This window comes from Solanum dulcamara, chromosome 12 (genome assembly GCF_947179165.1).
Source record: "Solanum dulcamara chromosome 12, daSolDulc1.2, whole genome shotgun sequence".
Taxonomy (NCBI): Eukaryota; Viridiplantae; Streptophyta; class Magnoliopsida; order Solanales; family Solanaceae; genus Solanum; species Solanum dulcamara.
This window is the reverse complement of record NC_077248.1, coordinates 5779039-5797028: the sequence shown is the minus strand read 5'-3', so window position 1 is coordinate 5797028 and position 17990 is coordinate 5779039. Positions and strand designations below refer to the sequence as shown.

At 29.1% G+C, this 17990-nt stretch overlaps 1 protein-coding gene and 1 non-coding gene across 2 annotated transcripts; both read left to right on the top strand.

Moving 5' to 3' along the window:
- Window positions 1-380: 380 nt before the first annotated feature.
- On the top strand, window positions 381-453 carry TRNAK-CUU (transfer RNA lysine (anticodon CUU)). Its single transcript has one exon. It is a non-coding gene; the product is annotated as a tRNA-Lys (tRNA).
- A 7361-nt stretch (window positions 454-7814) lies between these two features.
- Window positions 7815-10492, top strand: LOC129877076 (zinc finger protein JACKDAW). Its single transcript, XM_055952555.1, has 3 exons — window positions 7815-8279; window positions 8742-9141; window positions 9525-10492. Exons 1-3 carry the CDS (start codon window positions 8144-8146, stop codon window positions 10453-10455), a joined length of 1467 nt encoding a protein of 488 aa, XP_055808530.1. The 5' UTR covers window positions 7815-8143; the 3' UTR covers window positions 10456-10492.
- Window positions 10493-17990: the final 7498 nt, after the last annotated feature.

Below are 17990 nucleotides of genomic sequence, written 5' to 3'. Positions count from 1 at the left end.
TATTAATTATGACAATAACATACCCGGTGTGTACATATTTTATTTCTATCATTTATAAATTAAGACAACAAATATACTCAGTGTACACATATTTTATTCCTCCCTTCTTAAATTTTACTACTCGACTTTTGAAGACTTAACAAATTTTACTACTTGACTTATGAAGACTTTGTTCCTATATTTATTGAATGAAAAAATTATTTTCAATAAATTCTCGGCTCAAGAAAAATCATGTTTCATGTACTTGGCATCTTTTCGATAGAGAACTGTATTAAGCTTACAAATATTAAAGGATTGTGAATAGAAACTCGAACTAAAGTTTTTAATCCTATGGTTAGTAATTATTAGACTATTATTTGTTTATGTCTAAAAAACAACAAGCCCGTCTAGCTCAGTTGGTAGAGCGCAAGGCTCTTAACCTTGTGGTCGTGGGTTCGAGCCCCACGGTGGGCGTTCGTGATTATTGTTTTTCCTTTTTAGCTAAAATAAAAATAGAATATAATGGAAGAAAAATATCTTTATAAATTTTTAATATTTATATTGTTATTATACTCATTATTATGGATAATTTCATAGATTGACATTTGACTTCATGACACATTCTTTAATAATATAAATAATTTTTTGGGTAATTCTGATGAGAAATTTTGTTTTAATAATACTTTTACTTTTTGCATGTTTGGCCAAAAAATAAAATGCAATCAAGATAAACATCCGTTAATGAAGCTACATACAATTTTGAGAAATATTGATAGTTATTTAGAGTGGACGTTGGTTTTGACATATTTTATCAGATACATTATACACTTTTGTGATTCAAACAATATTTTAATATATACTTTACGTGTTATACTAAAATAGATGATTATTTCACTTAATAAATATATAATACATCGTAATGACAATGCAATCCTTCTATTGTAAGATTAAATAATCAAAAATTAACTGAATTGTACGGACACTGAAAAAAAAATCGAGATGGTTGGGATAGTTTATCAAAGTACATATTGATATTAACACTTTTTATCGTTGGAGCTTAAATTAAACTTATGAAATCTAAATTCGAAAATGATCATATTAAAATTAACTTTTTTTGTACAAATGTATTTGGAGTATATAGTAGCATTGGATCCCATAGACTTATAGCAAGACAACCCCATGTGTTGATTAGTCCCAAAAAAAGTTAAGAGATTTTTGGCTTTTGGGGAACGTGCATTGTGTTTGGTCACTGTTTTATGTAATTGAAAAAAGCCATTTGCCTTTTACTAAAAAATAATTCAATGGATTAACTATGGGGAAAAAAAGAAAAAGAAAACTGATAGATAAACTCTTTCAGATCTCGAATTGGAGAATTCGAAGGAGTTCACTTTGAAATATATTGTGACTTATAGCTTTTTATGTAGTTTTAAATTTGTAAATTTTGTTTCACAAACTTAAAGATTGTATATTCAAGTTCACACGATTAAAATTTAAAAGTATGACTCTCAAAATTCAAAACGTATATATCATAATTTTTGAAGAAAAAAAAAATGATCTTCAAGTTTCTAACTCATAATAATTTTTGCAATATGTTTTTTAATTAGGAAAAAGTAAAGTAAAGACCAAATCTCATCCCACACGCAACAATTCTTGCAATTTATTAATTTGCATGAATGTTATCTTACGTTAATCAAATCTCACCCCTATCCCCACACGTCGACACAACTTTAAAAAACCACTATTTTTTATTTAAAAATATTTAATAATTATTTTCAAGAATATTTTAATTGAATCAGTGAGGAAAAAATATATTTTCATATGAAAAAATTAATAAAATTTCTCGTATTTTATCGCAAATTTATTTTTTATCATTCGTTTTTTCAATTATAAGCTGATTTGGTGAAAAATGAATATATACCATATTATGCGATCAAGCTAGTTCCTTTATTCTTTTATTGTTTTTTAATGGTTAAAAAGGGGGTGAAGATGAAAGATTGCGGTGGATAATAAGTTTTATTTTTGATTAGAAAGTTCTGGTGAGGAATGAAATCGGTTTATATAGAGAATTTTATTCCTCAAAATATATATAATTTAATTTCCACACGAATTTGATAATTTGATCCCCAAAGCGAATAACAAACACCGAAATCAAACAAAGGAAAAAAAAATGAAGGTAACATGAACAGCTATGGGCAGATTGTTATTTGAGTTTGTCTGCTCGTTACTTGAATTACAATTTTGTTACACAAAACTTTACGCCAAGTAGGATTGTACTTAGCTAGCGTTTTGAACATATATTTGTAAATACTTTATGAAAATTAGATTTAGGTGAAGTTTAGATTGAAATTTCAAAATGTATTAGGGTCTTGAAAATATATTTTATTTTATTTTATTAATATATATATATATATATATATATATATATATATATATATATTCTAAAAACTATCAAAAGTATCCATAATTTTAGCAAAAATTAATTATTTTTATAATGAACTAATTAATACATTATCCTAAAATCATAACACGGTATTTTAATAAAAACTATAAATAATACTCTTACTAGCTATTATAATTCATCAAATTACAATTAGTTACGAAGATTCATCAGTGCAAAAATAAATAAATAATAACAAGGTTACTTATATAACCAACTATTTTATTATATAATCTTTTCATATTCTACGAATAATTTCTTCACGACAAGCTTGCATTTCCAGATCAGTTGATCGAAAAGGTTAAATAGAAAGTAGTTAGGGTAATAATAGATGTTTTTTTTAAAAAAATAAATATAAACTTTGGAGTATGTTTTAACATTCTTTTAAAAAATCAACAACTACATTTGGCCCAAAACTAGGTTTCTTGGGGCAGATTTTGGGATATGATTTTCAAAATCTCCAAAAAACTAAAACAAATTCTATAGTCAAATAAATATTTGCTAAAAGAATTTTTTTTTTTAAAAAAAATGCTTCCAAAATCTATTGTGAAACAGATCCTTAATATTTACTTTAACTTAAAATAGTTATCACTTTAGAAATTTAAAACTAACGCTAACTTTTAGTTTCAATTTTAATATTATCCATGGAAAATAATCAATCTACTATAATTTAGTAAACTATATATATCTTGTACTTGTACAGTATTTTTTTAATGGATGTGAAAAAAGATATAAATAAACGGTTAAAATGCGATAGAGGGAGTACGTAATTGGATTTATTGCAAGTTATTCTTTCAGTTTATATTAGACTTGCAATCCAATATTCCTTCAAAGTTCAAACTATTCTATCAATGTAAACATATCAGAGTACGTTTCTCAAAGATCATAATGGAGACTATTATAATTTTTTATATATATATATATTGCTTCACTCATTTTCAAAGGTACAATTATATAGAAATTATAACATGATTGACGAAATAGGACACGACAAAATTCTTAAATTAAATAATTTCAAAAAACTTTCAAAAAAAATTGGAAACTAGTCATGTGAAAATTGTCACGTCCAGAAAAAAAAGAATTAAAAGATTGAAAATGTGCATTAAAATTAGTGTTGCTTGATATTTTGGGACAAGCTATATATGGGCCATATATACAATAATATTGCGATTCCGAATTCAATCATGCAAGTATATATCAAATAATAAAAGGAATAATTACGAGCCTTAGCTATTCAGTCATCTAATTTATAAAATATATATAAAAAATATATAGATAATATATATTTTATACTAAATATACATATACTATACATATCTATATATACTTAACATATGTTGTTAATCTAGCTGAACGAAGGATATATATCCAGTGGCGGAGTCACCTTGTGGTTAAGGGGTTCATCCGAACCTCCTTCGACAGAAAATTATACAATTTGTATATGGTTAAAATAATTTTTTATGCATATATAGTAGATGTCGAACCCCCTTCGACTAATTTGTGTGTCCACTTCTTCAGATTTTATATCCCCTTAATCAAAATTTTTTGCTCCACTACTATATATATATCCATACCTTTCCCAATATTAAACACCAAACTATTTGATGTCACAATTATTTATTTCAAATCTGGTATAATTCAGCAGTAAGAAAATAGAAAATTTTGCCAACTAACAAGGCAGAAAGAGTGATGACAAATTTAAAAGAAGAAGTTATTTTCAAAAGGGCTATCATATATAAAAATGAAAAAAAATGGTATTTTGAAAATGATGGCTAACAAATTTGATTCTTTTTTATTTATTTATTATTATTATTATTATTATTATTATTATTATTATTTCCTTGTAAAACATGTATTTATGAATTTAAGATTTCTTCACATGCTTCTCTCTAGTGTGTTCCAACTTTATGTACTACTCCAGCTAATGAAAAAATGTCGTAATCGTCGACAATCCGATCGATCGTCCACTATATTCTTTTTCAAAGTTTAAATTTGAAATTTCTGTAAGATACTATATTATATGATATGCTTAAACGCAAAGGATTCGAAAAGCATGCATCTATTACCTATATATATATATATATATATCAACAATATTTTCTCTTACGTTTTGTTTTACAGTTATATAGTTATATACTATTGTCTAATTGTTGCTCGATTCACTGAGTCCTCATATCGATGGGTGATATTTTTGGCCTTTTTATATTATTTTGGGTAATTCTAATCGCACTTATAATTTTTAGAATGTGTTTGGTATGAAAGAGAAAATGTTTTCCAATTTTCTCATGTTTGATTGGCTTAAATATTTTGAAAAATATTTTTCAAATCAATTTATTTTCCTCAAATTTAAGAAAAATGACTTCATTCCAAAAACTAAGGAAAACATTTTTCAAAATTCTCCTCCAACCTCAAATTACAATGTTTTCTTCTTAACCCACCTCTACCATGAACCCCTCCCCCCCCCCCCCCCCCCCCCAAAAAAAAAAAATATTATTTTTTTAAAAAAATCAAATTATTTGAAAATTAGGTTTGGAGTCGGGTGTGGTCGGATTTTGGTTCGAAAGTGGGGATCGAGTCTAAATTTGAAAGTTGAATCTTGGGTTGAAAGTCGAGTTGGGTCCCACATCAGATATCGAGATCGGATCCCGAGTCAATTACTAGGGTTGATTTTCCTGTCAGAAACTATTTTTCTAAAAAATATTTTCTACTCTCTAGTTAAAAATAAAAGATATTTTCTAAAAAATATTTTCATTCTCTAACAAACAATAGAAAATATTTTTCAAAAAATATTTTTCACTCACAAACTAAACATGAAAAAATAAGTTAGAAACCAATTATTTTCCAAGAAAACATTTTCCATGAAAAACATTTTCCTTCCTACCGAACACACCCTTAATGTTAAGTTAGACTTAATATATCTACTATTTCTTATCATTCCAATATATATATGATTTACTCGATATTGAGTTATTGAACCCGATCATATATATATATATATACACCGACCATGCTTCACATTTTCTGTTATGTGTGTTCGAGGGAGGGCAAGGGAGAGAGGGACATTGACACCTTGTTTGGATGGTTGTTACTTATTGTATTGTATTGTATTATTGGTCTAAATACAATTTTATTTTAATTATTACTTAAATTTTATTATATCATATTGAATTTTACTCATTTTGTGTAACGGTCGATTTGGCGTGATCGCATCGTTACCTTAATATTTTCTTCTCATTTTATCTTTACTTATTATTTAAAAATTCTATTTTGTCATTTATCCTATCTTTTCTTGGTAGCTCTACTCCGTACCCTACAATTTCTTATAAATTAATATGTAACATTATGTAACGACGGAGAACGATACAATCTATTCAACCACGGTGTTCATTAAAACAATACAGCACAATATAATACAACACAATACAATATAATACAATACGATACATTATGAAACAATACACAACAACCATTTAAACAAAGTGTGAATTCCCACATCGGTGATGGGTTATTTTTAGTCTCATTTTATGATCTTAGACAATAATAACCTCATTAGAACGATAGAATTAAATTCAATATCATTTTCAAATCAAAATTCAAAAAGAAGTATTTTTAATATTTTTCTGTCCTATTAAAATACCATTTAATAGTATTAATCATAAAGATTATTATATTTCACTCCCAAAAAACATCTTAAAGATTATACCTGATTAAGCTATCTTTTATATCTTTAAAAATTATCCTTAATTATTATAGTTCACACCTTATATATTATTTATTGGAGTAAAAGAAAAAAAACAATTAATATTCTCTTGATTTTCTATAGTCACATTTATTATTACTATAATAATAAACCAAGTGAATTTACATAAAATAACACATATTTTTAAACAGGAGAGACTATATATAAAACAAACAACACAAGAACTATATCACCACTCAAGTCATATATCTTTAATTAGATATTTTAATTTTATCATAAAACACTTTATCTCAAACATGTAACATTCATAATATGAATCACGAATTAATTGAATTCAAAATAAATTTAAAATAAATATCAAATATCGAATGATAGTGGAAAATTAGAGTATAGAAACCCCACACGGTGAGTGTACAGTGACACACGTGACCAGAAGAGTATCACAGATTCACGGACTGCCCCTTGGGAATTGCAAAACAACAGAACTGGTCCCCTAATTTTTTTTGAACTAGACACATGTGGGTCCAAAATGAATTAATTATTTTGTAATCATTTTATTCCTCATGTCTCTCAAGATTATATTGGAACAAGTAAATGAAAAGGTCTCAAACTTTTCTACTTTCACTTTCTCTCTTTCAACTCCAATTCCAACAAGAAAAAATAAATAAATTAAAGAGTAATTTCTTCATAGGTTTGTCAAAAGTAGTAGTAAATCAAGTCCCATCAATTTACATCTTTCCCCTCATTTTCTTAATATAGTTGAAAGATTTCATTTTTATTTTTTATATGTTTACATCGCTCACATGAGTTGCTGATAAAATTTAACTTGACTTTTATTTACACTATTATCTTTAAAGTTTAAGACTAAAATGATTTTTCTTTGATATACATTTAGAACTATTTCAATTACGTGTTATCATTTTTTATATATTAAAAAATATTTCGATTACATGATATATATGAAGAACGTTACTTAAATAATCATTCTTTTCGTACAATAAGCTATTCGATTACATGATATACATGGAGTAAAATATTCCAAACATCATTTTCTTAAACAACAAGGAAATTAGGTCTAGACTTTGATAATGGGAATATTTTAGCTCGAAAAACTACAAATGACACACAGCTCTACACATTCTAGTTACAAGGAGCATACAGCCAATATATATATATATACAACATGGTAAGACATGTAGTTAGGTCGAAATATATATTGATATACACTGACCGCCTAAAAAATATTCACATTGTAAAATTATTTATATGGTTGGACCTTTTTAAGATAATAATAATAATTTGTTATAATAAGTTAAAACTACATCGATAATATAACTCCCTTCATTCAATAATAATTGCTCATTATTGACTTAACACACACCTTAAAAAATAAAATAGTCGAGGTAATATTATTATATTATCCTTTATTTGAATATATTAAATTTAATGTTTTGGAAAATGCATTAGATATTGAATAGTATCTAATAGCAAGCATTGATTTTCAAAACTCAATAAATACAATTGGACATCTATTTTTAATATAATGGACAAGTAAAGATGGACGGAAAGTAATTTTAATTTTAATTTATTATAAATAGATAGAGAAGGACATGCATATAGGTGGGCCCAGCAGCTAAATCTATGGCTGACCGACTTTGAAAAAATAAAAGGTAGAGATAAAGTTGAAAGGAGAGTTGGGTAGAAAAAGAGAGGAAAATATTCTCCTTAGCTTTCAAGTTGGTTATTTCTTTTTGGTGTTTTCTTTTGAAATCAAACAAAAAAAAAATTCCAACAAAATATTGTATTTCTCTTCATGTGTTTTAAGATTTAAACAACTTTGTGTTTTTCTTTGTGTTGTTGTGTGCTACTACTACTTGTGTTTGTGTTCTTTTTGGCACAATCTGAAAAAGAAAAAAAAGAACTTGTGAGATTTGAATACTACCAAGGTTTTCTTAACTGTTTGTATTTGGAAAAAAACACTTCAATTTGTTTTGTAGCTTAGACACCAAAACCAAACCATTAACAAAATGATGTCTGGAGATGTGTTTTCATTTCCTTCTTCTGTTAAAGCAGTACTTCCTCATCATCAAGAATTTCAAACAAACCCTAACCCTAAACCTAATACTTCTTCCAAGAAAAGAAGAAATCTTCCAGGAACACCAGGTATATTAATATTTAGTTTTAATTTATTGTTATATTTTTATACATAACTCGATCTGCATGCAGTGTATAGTAAGCAAAATCATACGAAAAGAAAAAAAGGAATATGAGAACCATATCAGATACGTCAGATGAATGATGAGGGGTTAAATTATACCATATGTTTTGATGAAGTCATGTTTTTTAAGAAGTTAGAATCTTGAACTCGTCAAATCTTGAATCCGCTTCTGAACTTCATGTATATAGAAGACTTGCTTTTTAGATTTTGTTGTTTGGTTTTTTGTGTTCTTTTTTTTAAAAAAAGTTAATTTCTATGAGATAACCATAACAGATGCGTGACGCATGAACGTCAAGGGGTTAAATAAATACCATGTTTTGATGAAGTCATAATTTCGAATCTAGACATCATAAAGGTTAAATCTTGGATCCGTCTTTGAACTGCATGTATATTTGTTGAACACACAGATCCAGATGCTGAAGTTATTGCACTTTCACCAAAGTCACTCATGGCAACAAACAGATTCATATGTGAGATTTGCAACAAAGGTTTTCAAAGGGATCAGAATTTGCAACTTCATAGAAGAGGACACAATCTTCCATGGAAGTTAAAGCAAAGAAACAAACTAGAACAAGTGAAGAAGAAAGTGTATATATGTCCAGAAAAGTCATGTATTCACCATGATCCATCGCGTGCACTTGGAGACTTAACTGGAATAAAGAAACATTTTAGTAGAAAACATGGAGAGAAGAAGTGGAAATGTGAAAAGTGTACAAAGAAATATGCAGTTCAATCAGATTGGAAAGCTCATAGTAAAACTTGTGGAACTAGAGAGTACAAATGTGACTGTGGCACACTCTTTTCCAGGTTATTTTTTTTTTTATTATTTCTAGTTACATGTTTTTTGTTGGAGAATATTTGTTGCAAATACAATAAATGCTCATCCATTCATGGAAGTAAAGTAAATTAAATACTCATCCCTCCTTACATAATACTTATTTCATTATTTGAAAATAATAGTTTGGTCCTCGAATTGATTCTATTTTTGAAATGCCCGGTTTAACCAGAATCATCTTGTTAGCTTTTAGAGCCATCTCGAGATCTTTGCCTTCAAACTTGAACTCAACTTTCTTTTTTTTCCACTAATATCCACATTGATTTTCTTAATTCACAAACAAACACAACTTCAATTCAATCCAAATACTCTTTTTCGATTTCAACTTCAAATTAATATATGCCTTCTATTGCAGAAAAGATAGCTTTATCACACACAGAGCTTTCTGTGATGCTTTAGCTGAGGAGAGTTCAAGAATCACTTCAGTTGGGGTTAACAATTTGATCAACTTCCCAAATAATGCCGCATTGTTGAACCAACAACAATCAAATTTACATAGTGGGTTCACAGGATTTAGACCAGATTTTGGTAGTTATGCAACTGGGAATAATAATAATTCCCTTCATCATCAGCATCAGCAACATCAGCAAAAACCAAGATTATCACTTTGGTTAGATCAACAAGCAGCTAATAATAATCTTCTTCAAATATCTTCAAGTTCAAATCTTTTTGACAATTCAAGTACAGGGGGATTTCAAGAAATGATGCAAATACAATCCCAAAATGTATTTGAATCATCTAATTCAACATCTGCAAACTTTTCAATGGCTGAAGCATTCAATTCTCTGTATTCTGATAGTCAAAACAGCCAATTAACCAAACCAAATTCGACCACGTCAATGTCTGCTACTGCGCTTCTACAGAAAGCAGCCCAAATGGGTTCTACAAAAAGCAATCAATCTACTTTCTTTAGCAACAATTTCAGCAAACTGAACTCTTCGTCTTCCTCTTCACCAAATTTACAGAGTTGTGAAGCAACAGATCAAATTTTCGCCAAGAAATCCGAAGATTACACAACGCCGTTGTTACAGAACAACAACGGACTTATTGGGTGTTCGAATTTTAGTTCTTCAGGGATTAATAAGGCGATTAATTTGGATGAAGCAATTATGCAAACAGTTGGTATGCATAATACTCAAGCAGTTTCGATGAACGGTATGGATAATTGTTTAACGAGAGACTTTTTGGGAATTAGACATGAAGGGAATTGTCAGTTTTTGCCACAAGATATTATTAAGTTTGCTTCGATGAGTAGTTCAGCTATGGAATTAAGCCATTTACAGTAAGCAGTTGGTCAATAGCAATGGCCTTTGTCTTTTCATATATATTTTTATTCATTCGTATTTTGCAGTACAATAATGTAAAGTTCAACCTTATCTTCAAGCTGTTGTTGGCTCAGCTAGCCTACTAGGAGCTATTTGGATGAGCTAAAAAAAAATAATTTTTATGTATAAAGTGTTTTTAAAATTTTGAAGTGTTGAAAGTTATTTTTATAAATAAGCAGTTGAGGGTTTGGATAAAAGTGTTTATGCCGAAAAAATAAAAAAAATAATATAAATTTTAGGATAAAAAAATAAAAAAGATAGTTTAAAATTTAATTAATAAGGGGCTCTGGCTATGTTTCCTTTCTTGGATGCATTTGCCCACTCTTACAACCCACTCCTAGTAAAATTGTTCACATATTTTTGTAGATATTCAAGTTGAGGCGTAAATATTTTAGAAAGATTTAAGTCGGTCACTCTAATATTATAACCATCTATTCAATAGTGTAACTTTTTGGCTGTAAAATTAGGTCTTAAGTGTAATTTACATCCCAAAAGCTAGTTCAAAGGAAGGAGGATTGTCGAAATCTTGTAAGGAATTCACCGATCTCATTAACCATCAATGTGAGACTTTTGTCATTATTTAACACCACACCTCACACTCAGTGCTTAGCATTTAGGTCACGGGCAATTTTAATTTTGGGGTCCCAACATTGGATGAGATGGGTCCGATACAATATAAAATTAGGTTTTAAACTTAACTCACACCCCAAAAGCTAGCTCAAAAAAAGGAGGATTGTTCAAGCTTTATAAGGAGTTCATCCATCTCATTAACCAATATGGACTTTTGTCATTCTTTAACATTGGCCCTCTAGGATATAAAAATCGAATGACATCGTGTAACTTAAACGAATTCAAATTAGTCAAAGTGTTCGAAGAATCACCCGAATAACACTTTCTTTCAACATAAAATTATTCTTTTTATAGTGAATAAGTTGATTTAGAATATTTTTCTTTTGACCTTTTCTTTTACTACACTGATGTAAAAATATGAACATAATATAATATTTTTCATCGACTTCTGTTTTATTTTTATTCTTACAACACAAGAACTAAATATTATTAATATATATATATACACGTAATATTTCTTCTATCTAGTAAATTTTCAGACTGAATACTAATTTGAGATGTAGTGAAATAATTAGTGAGAGATAGTGGAAAGCGAGTCTTAGTGATTACATAAATTATCAAAAATAATTGATATAACCAAAAAAGTCCATTTCCAAAATAAAATAAAATTGAGCATTATAATAGAAATAATCATTATATTCGCAAATCTGAATTTGTCGAAAATAATTGCCTTTCCGAAAGAAAATTAGTCGAATTTTTCTAGTAGTAAAAATATATAATTGTTGCATGACTAACACAGCATTTAGTTGAAAGTGTTTGATAATACCGAAATAATATATACATATATTTATATATATTATTTTATGCGAAATATAATGTTATGATTAAATCCAATTCAAATGAGATTAAGAGGGTAAAAGATCGCCCACTAAATTAATATGTGTAAGTTATTTTTTCCAATAAGTTTAAGTATGAGTTTATATATGTACTTACCTTAATAGAGGTTGTGGTTGTACAAACTAGGCCAAGCTTGAAGTATATAATTACCTAATTATTCCGGTTGTAACCAACTACACTAGCTTAATAACAAAGGACCTAAAATTCAATGAGCTGACGATAAAAAAAAATATTTAATTTACACATTAAAATCACATATAATGTAATTTAATGATATATCTTTACGATAAACATTAATTAATTACCTGCTAAAATAATAATTAATTTACTATCATAGGTCCTTTAAGAAAAAGCGAAAGAAATCATAATTATTCACTCGAGTTTTAATATCTCGATTAAGAATAAAACAAGGAAAAAATAAAGTATAACTTACATAAATCACACAGTGTAAGAAGCATTTTATCCTTATCTTTTATCAATTTACAAAAATCTCTTAAAATTTGTCCCATTCGAATACATAATAGTCACCCGGATACATAAATTCTGATACATTTTGATACATTAATTAGCAAATTAATTGAACCAAAAAAAGGAATTATGTATCCGGATATATCCTGTGGTATCCAGATATATTAATTCGGATAAAGAGAGTAGTAATTATGTATCCAGAAAAGTTAATTCGGATACATTAATTTGAAAAAATAGTCCATCCGGATACATTAATTTGGATAAAGAGTGTAGCAATTATGTATCCGAAAAAATGAGTTTTGGATGTAAAAGAATGGATTTTTGAAATATTTTGAAATGATAGAGAATATTTAAAGATATGATAAATAAAATAGTGCATATAGATAATTTTTCCAAATAAATACAACATTGGTCTTAAGTAATTCATAATTCTAATTTCAGATATTGTGATATTCCGATACGGTGTTGGTCTCTCCAATATTTATATTACCATGAATCTAACATATTTTAACTAATCAGACCATTTATTTACTCCTTATTTTTAAGTTTAGATCTGTTGAATTAAATTTGCCAGCTAAGGAGGGACTAAAGTACATAATTACAATAATTTATAGTTAAAACGTGTAAGGATCAAATGTTAATGTCCCACTAATAATTAAGGGACCATACACTTTATAATAATCCTCTAAAATAAACATAAATTTTTGGCTAATTTCAAGATTTGTGGGGTCTTAAAAATTCGAGTACGACCATTTGTGTTGGGATGATACAAATACTAAAAGGAAGCCATGCATATTTGTGTTTTTTCGGTAAAGTCAGAAATTTTATTCATGAATTTAAAATATAAAAAAAATAATATATATATATTTATTTTTTATTTGTGAAAGAGAATTCGAATAACCTTTACTTCTAGTTGGCTCCGCCCTTGTTTCTGTGTGTTGGTATTAAGTATTATTTTTAATTATATGATAAAGTCTGATATGTGGCCTTCAATTTTTTTTATATTTTACTTTTTTTACGGTTGGTTATAATCCAATTATTTTTACTCCTATGTAACATCACATTCTATTTTGTAACATTCTGTTTGGCATTTTGTGTAGAATAAAAGTGGCACGGAAAATTACGAAAAAGTGTTAAAGATTAATGTCAAACTAATCAGCCTATTTTAGTCAATCTTGGTTGGCTTTGCAGAATCTTTTGAGATTTTGGTTTGATTGACTTTTTTTTTTATTAGCTTTTTATATATTAAGAAGAATATGTATACATTAAAGGAGAGTATTGCAACAATGTGTGTGATTATAAATTACGAATTCAAGTCATGAAAATAGCTATTAATATTTATAATTTGTGGCTTTTTTGACGATTAACCTAATGTATAATAGGAAGTTAACAAATTATTTTTACTACTAAAATGTTCTTATTAAAAGGTCTCTCATTTTTTTAGTTCAAAAATGAAAGATCTTTTTGAAAGGTAAAGAAATATAAACTTTTTTGATGTAAATTAAGATTCAGCAGGTCCAACGTATCGAATGAAAAATAAAAAAAGAAAGGAAATGTAATTGTGGAATTAGAGAGCAGTTTAATGGTTTAATTGCCTAGCGAGAGAATACGTGTGCGAAGTTGGAAAGGATCAAAGTTATCTTCAAAATTAAATTGAATTTAATTAATTAATTTAACATTTAAAATTAAATATTCAAAAACTATATAAAAATAACATAAATTGTAATCCTTAATATATTAATATAATTTAAAAAATACATTTTAAAATATTAATTAAAATTCATGTAATTACTCTGAAAAATAAATCGCAATAAGTAAAAGGTAAACGGAGGAATACATACAAAATCAATGTTAGATGTGATTTCTCTTTGTTACACTCTTAGTACAACCACTCCTTTTCAAAAAAAAAATATATATATATATATATATGTGTGTTTTTTTTTCTTCTCTTTGTTGTCAATTTAAGGTGTTCTTGATAATTTGAGACACAGAGAGTAATAATCCAATAAACATTCTTGAAAACTGTAGTCCCTTTTGATTTCTCATGTCTCATGTTTTAGGACAATGAAAATTCTAGGAGGCAGACAACTTTCACCAATCTTTCTTTTGAACTTTTTTAGTCATTAATTAGTGTGCAAAAGTGATATTTGCAAGAAAGATGTCTGCTTAAAATGAGGATATTTATATATGTAGTTAGTCTAAAAAGTTGTATATACTGGAGAACTTTTGGACTCAACGATATGTATTGCTGAGGAAAAACGTGTGTGTATATTTATTCAACTTTATACAAATTTAAGTATTTATTTAATTTGTGTATACTCAAAGTTGGAGGATATAAATGTCAATTGAGGCCAAGACACGCGTATTATGCATATAAAGAATGAAAAAAGAAGAGATGTCAAGAATTAATTGCTTGATTATTTCCTCATTTCCTCAAAACATGTTGGATTAATACAGTATTTACAAGTAATTGCAAAAAGGAAAGCATGCAACTAATCCAGAAAAGGATATGATAGTAGTTCCTAATAATTCCTATTTCCTTTTTACACAATTATAGGAATTCTAAGACTAAACCTATATATACAAGGAACAGGTTCTTGCTATATTAATAATGTCCCTTTTTTTTTACCTTTACAATCCTTGTTTTCTCAAGGCTAACAATGAGTTTGTTCAATTTGGAGATTTCTTTGGTCTAGTTCTTTGTTCAGTCTCTCAATCTCCTTCTAGATAGCTTCACACTGATTACAACTTGCACCAGCAACCTCCTTGAACTCTGTACAATCATAGTTTCTTTAGCTCTCCCACGGCCTCGCCATCTTCTAATAATAGCACGAATGAACCTTTTTTGAAAGTGCAGTGATATAGATGAGCCCAATTTTAACGGATGACATAGATGAGCCATTTCTAATAGTTTAGTGGCATATTTGAGTTTTTCCCTTATTTTATTAATAATGAGTGACGCCCGAGACTCGAACGCAGGACCTTTGTCAGCTTTGATACCACCATGTACACACTTTGGTTACTCTATAGGACAGTGAAAGCAGAAGCATTTATACATAGAAATCCTGAAAGAATACCAACCTTCTCTGGGCTGCCTTGAAGCTTTTCAAATGCCTCATTTGCATCTAGCAGTTTTTTGAAATTGGCAAAGGCAGAGTGCCTCTCTCTGCTTGCACTTGAAAGCGATGAAGAACCGAGCAAATTGTCATTCAAACATCATAAACAAAACAACACACTCTTGGCTATAAGCACCCACTGGTATCCTTTGGAAAGCAGCTTTGCCATCTCAGGCTCTTGCACCTAAATTCAAAGGAATTGATGACCATCTTATCAATCAGCAAACAAGGAAAATTAATGTTCAATTTTGGCAAGAACAAACAAGTTCCATTGCAGCACATAAATCAATTAGACAATTATATGGAAATCCCTTTTTTCGAAGATCAAAACTTATAACAGACTATTTGGAAACTATTGCAAGTAAAAACCGCATTCATCAACACATTCAATATACTAGTGACCTATGTTGCTCAAATGTATGTCACTTGAAGTAATGCAATTAGAGAATTCGACACAAGTGACCTATGTTGTTCGAACTCTCCTGTATATTGTTGGGTGTATGTCAGTTCTTTCAAATTAATGCAATTAGAGACAAATACAACAATATATTTTAAGAGTCCAAACAACATGGCTCCTAAAACTACAAATCTTACAAATTGTGGAAGGACACCTCATTTAACACATGTTCATTCTCAGCATCAAGTCCTTCAATCACATCCCTTACTTCATCTCTCTCCACACTTTCTTCGAAACAAAGAAGTTGTATGAGGTTAACACCTACTAGAGTCCGGAGCCAAAGGGCAACAAAATTTTCAAAACGGCATGTCAATTTTAGATGATACCAAAACGGCAAACGGCAATTCCTTTCAATAGATTTATAAGGATGCTTAGCATACTTAGATTCTACACATACTTGACATTTTGATTTATTGCAATCAAAGTTAGGCAATATATTTAAGTTAATCAGTTTTCGCAAGGTTTTATGATTGACATGTCCTAAACGTGAATGCCATAAATTATTTGACTCAAGTAAGTAAGAAGAAGCTTGAACTTTATTATCATCAACAACCATTACATTTAGTTTGAAAAGACCCTCAGTGAGGTAGCCTTTTCCTAGATACATTTCATTCTTATTGACAACTACTTTGTCTGAAATTAGAACACACTTGAATCCATTCTTGATAAAAAGACCGGCAGACACCAAATTCTTTTGCATTTCTTGAACATGATAAACTTTGTTCAGCGTCACCACCTTGCCGGATGTCATTTTCAGAAATACTCTCCCATATCCTTCAACCTTAGCAGTTGCAGAATTTTCCATATAGATCGTCGCATCAGGTGCTGCAGGGGAATAAGTAGAGAAGGCTTCTCGGACTGCACACACATGCGAAGAAGCTCCCGAATCAAGCCACCATTCTTTGGGATTACCTACTAGGTTGCATTCTGATAGCATTGCACATAGATCATCCATAACTTCTTTATTTTCCACCATATTGGCTTGTTCCTTTCTCTTGTCCTTTTTAGGAAGACGACAATCTGGAGCTTTGTGGCCAACTTTCCCACAATTATAACAATTGCCCTTGAACTTTTTCTTGTTATGCTCCTGATTCTTTCCAAAAGGTTGCTTCTTTTTTTATTCTTTGGAGCAGCATCTTCAACGATGTTCGCTCCTATAATTATTGAATTTCCACGCGATTTTTTTTTGCTATTTTGTTATCTTCCTCAATCTTAAGATGAATCACAAGATCTTCCAACTTCATTTCCTTGCACTTGTGCTTTAGATAATTTTTGAAATCTCTCCACGAAGGAGGCAACTTTTCTATCTTCACAGCCACTTGAAATGCTTCATTAACTACCATACCTTCAGCAATAAGGTCATGAAAAATAAGTTGCAGTTCTTGAACTTGGGTTCCAACAGTTTTGCTATCTATCATTTTATAGTCTAGGAACTTAGCAACCACAAATTTTTTCAAGTATGCGTATTCAGTCTTGTACTTCTTCTCAATTGCATCCCACAATTCTTTAGAAGTTTTCACAGCACTGTAGACATTGTACAGATCATCATCCAAAGCACTTAGGATGTAGCCCTTGTATAGAAAATCCACATGTGTTCATGCCTCAGTAATCATAAATTTTTCATTGACCGGCATATCAGTAGCGGGCACAGGAGGGTCTTCGTTAGTGAACTTCTGCATACCAAGAGTGGTAAGCCAAAAGAACACCCTTTGCTGTCATCCTTTGAAGTTGATTCCAGAAAATTTTCCTGGTTTTTCTGCCAGTGGCACAGAAGTGCGGCTTGTTGCAGCAACAGTCGCAGAAGTAGTAGCAGTATCACTTGTCATTTCTTTTCACTGTCAAAATAGACAAATTATCGTAATATTTTAGAATATCAGACCTTTTACAATAACAACGATTAAGTTTTTATACTCTTCAAATCGTTGTACAAGTATGAACTTTAATATTTCAACGAAGTTTTTATACTCTTCAAGTCAGAATATTTATTT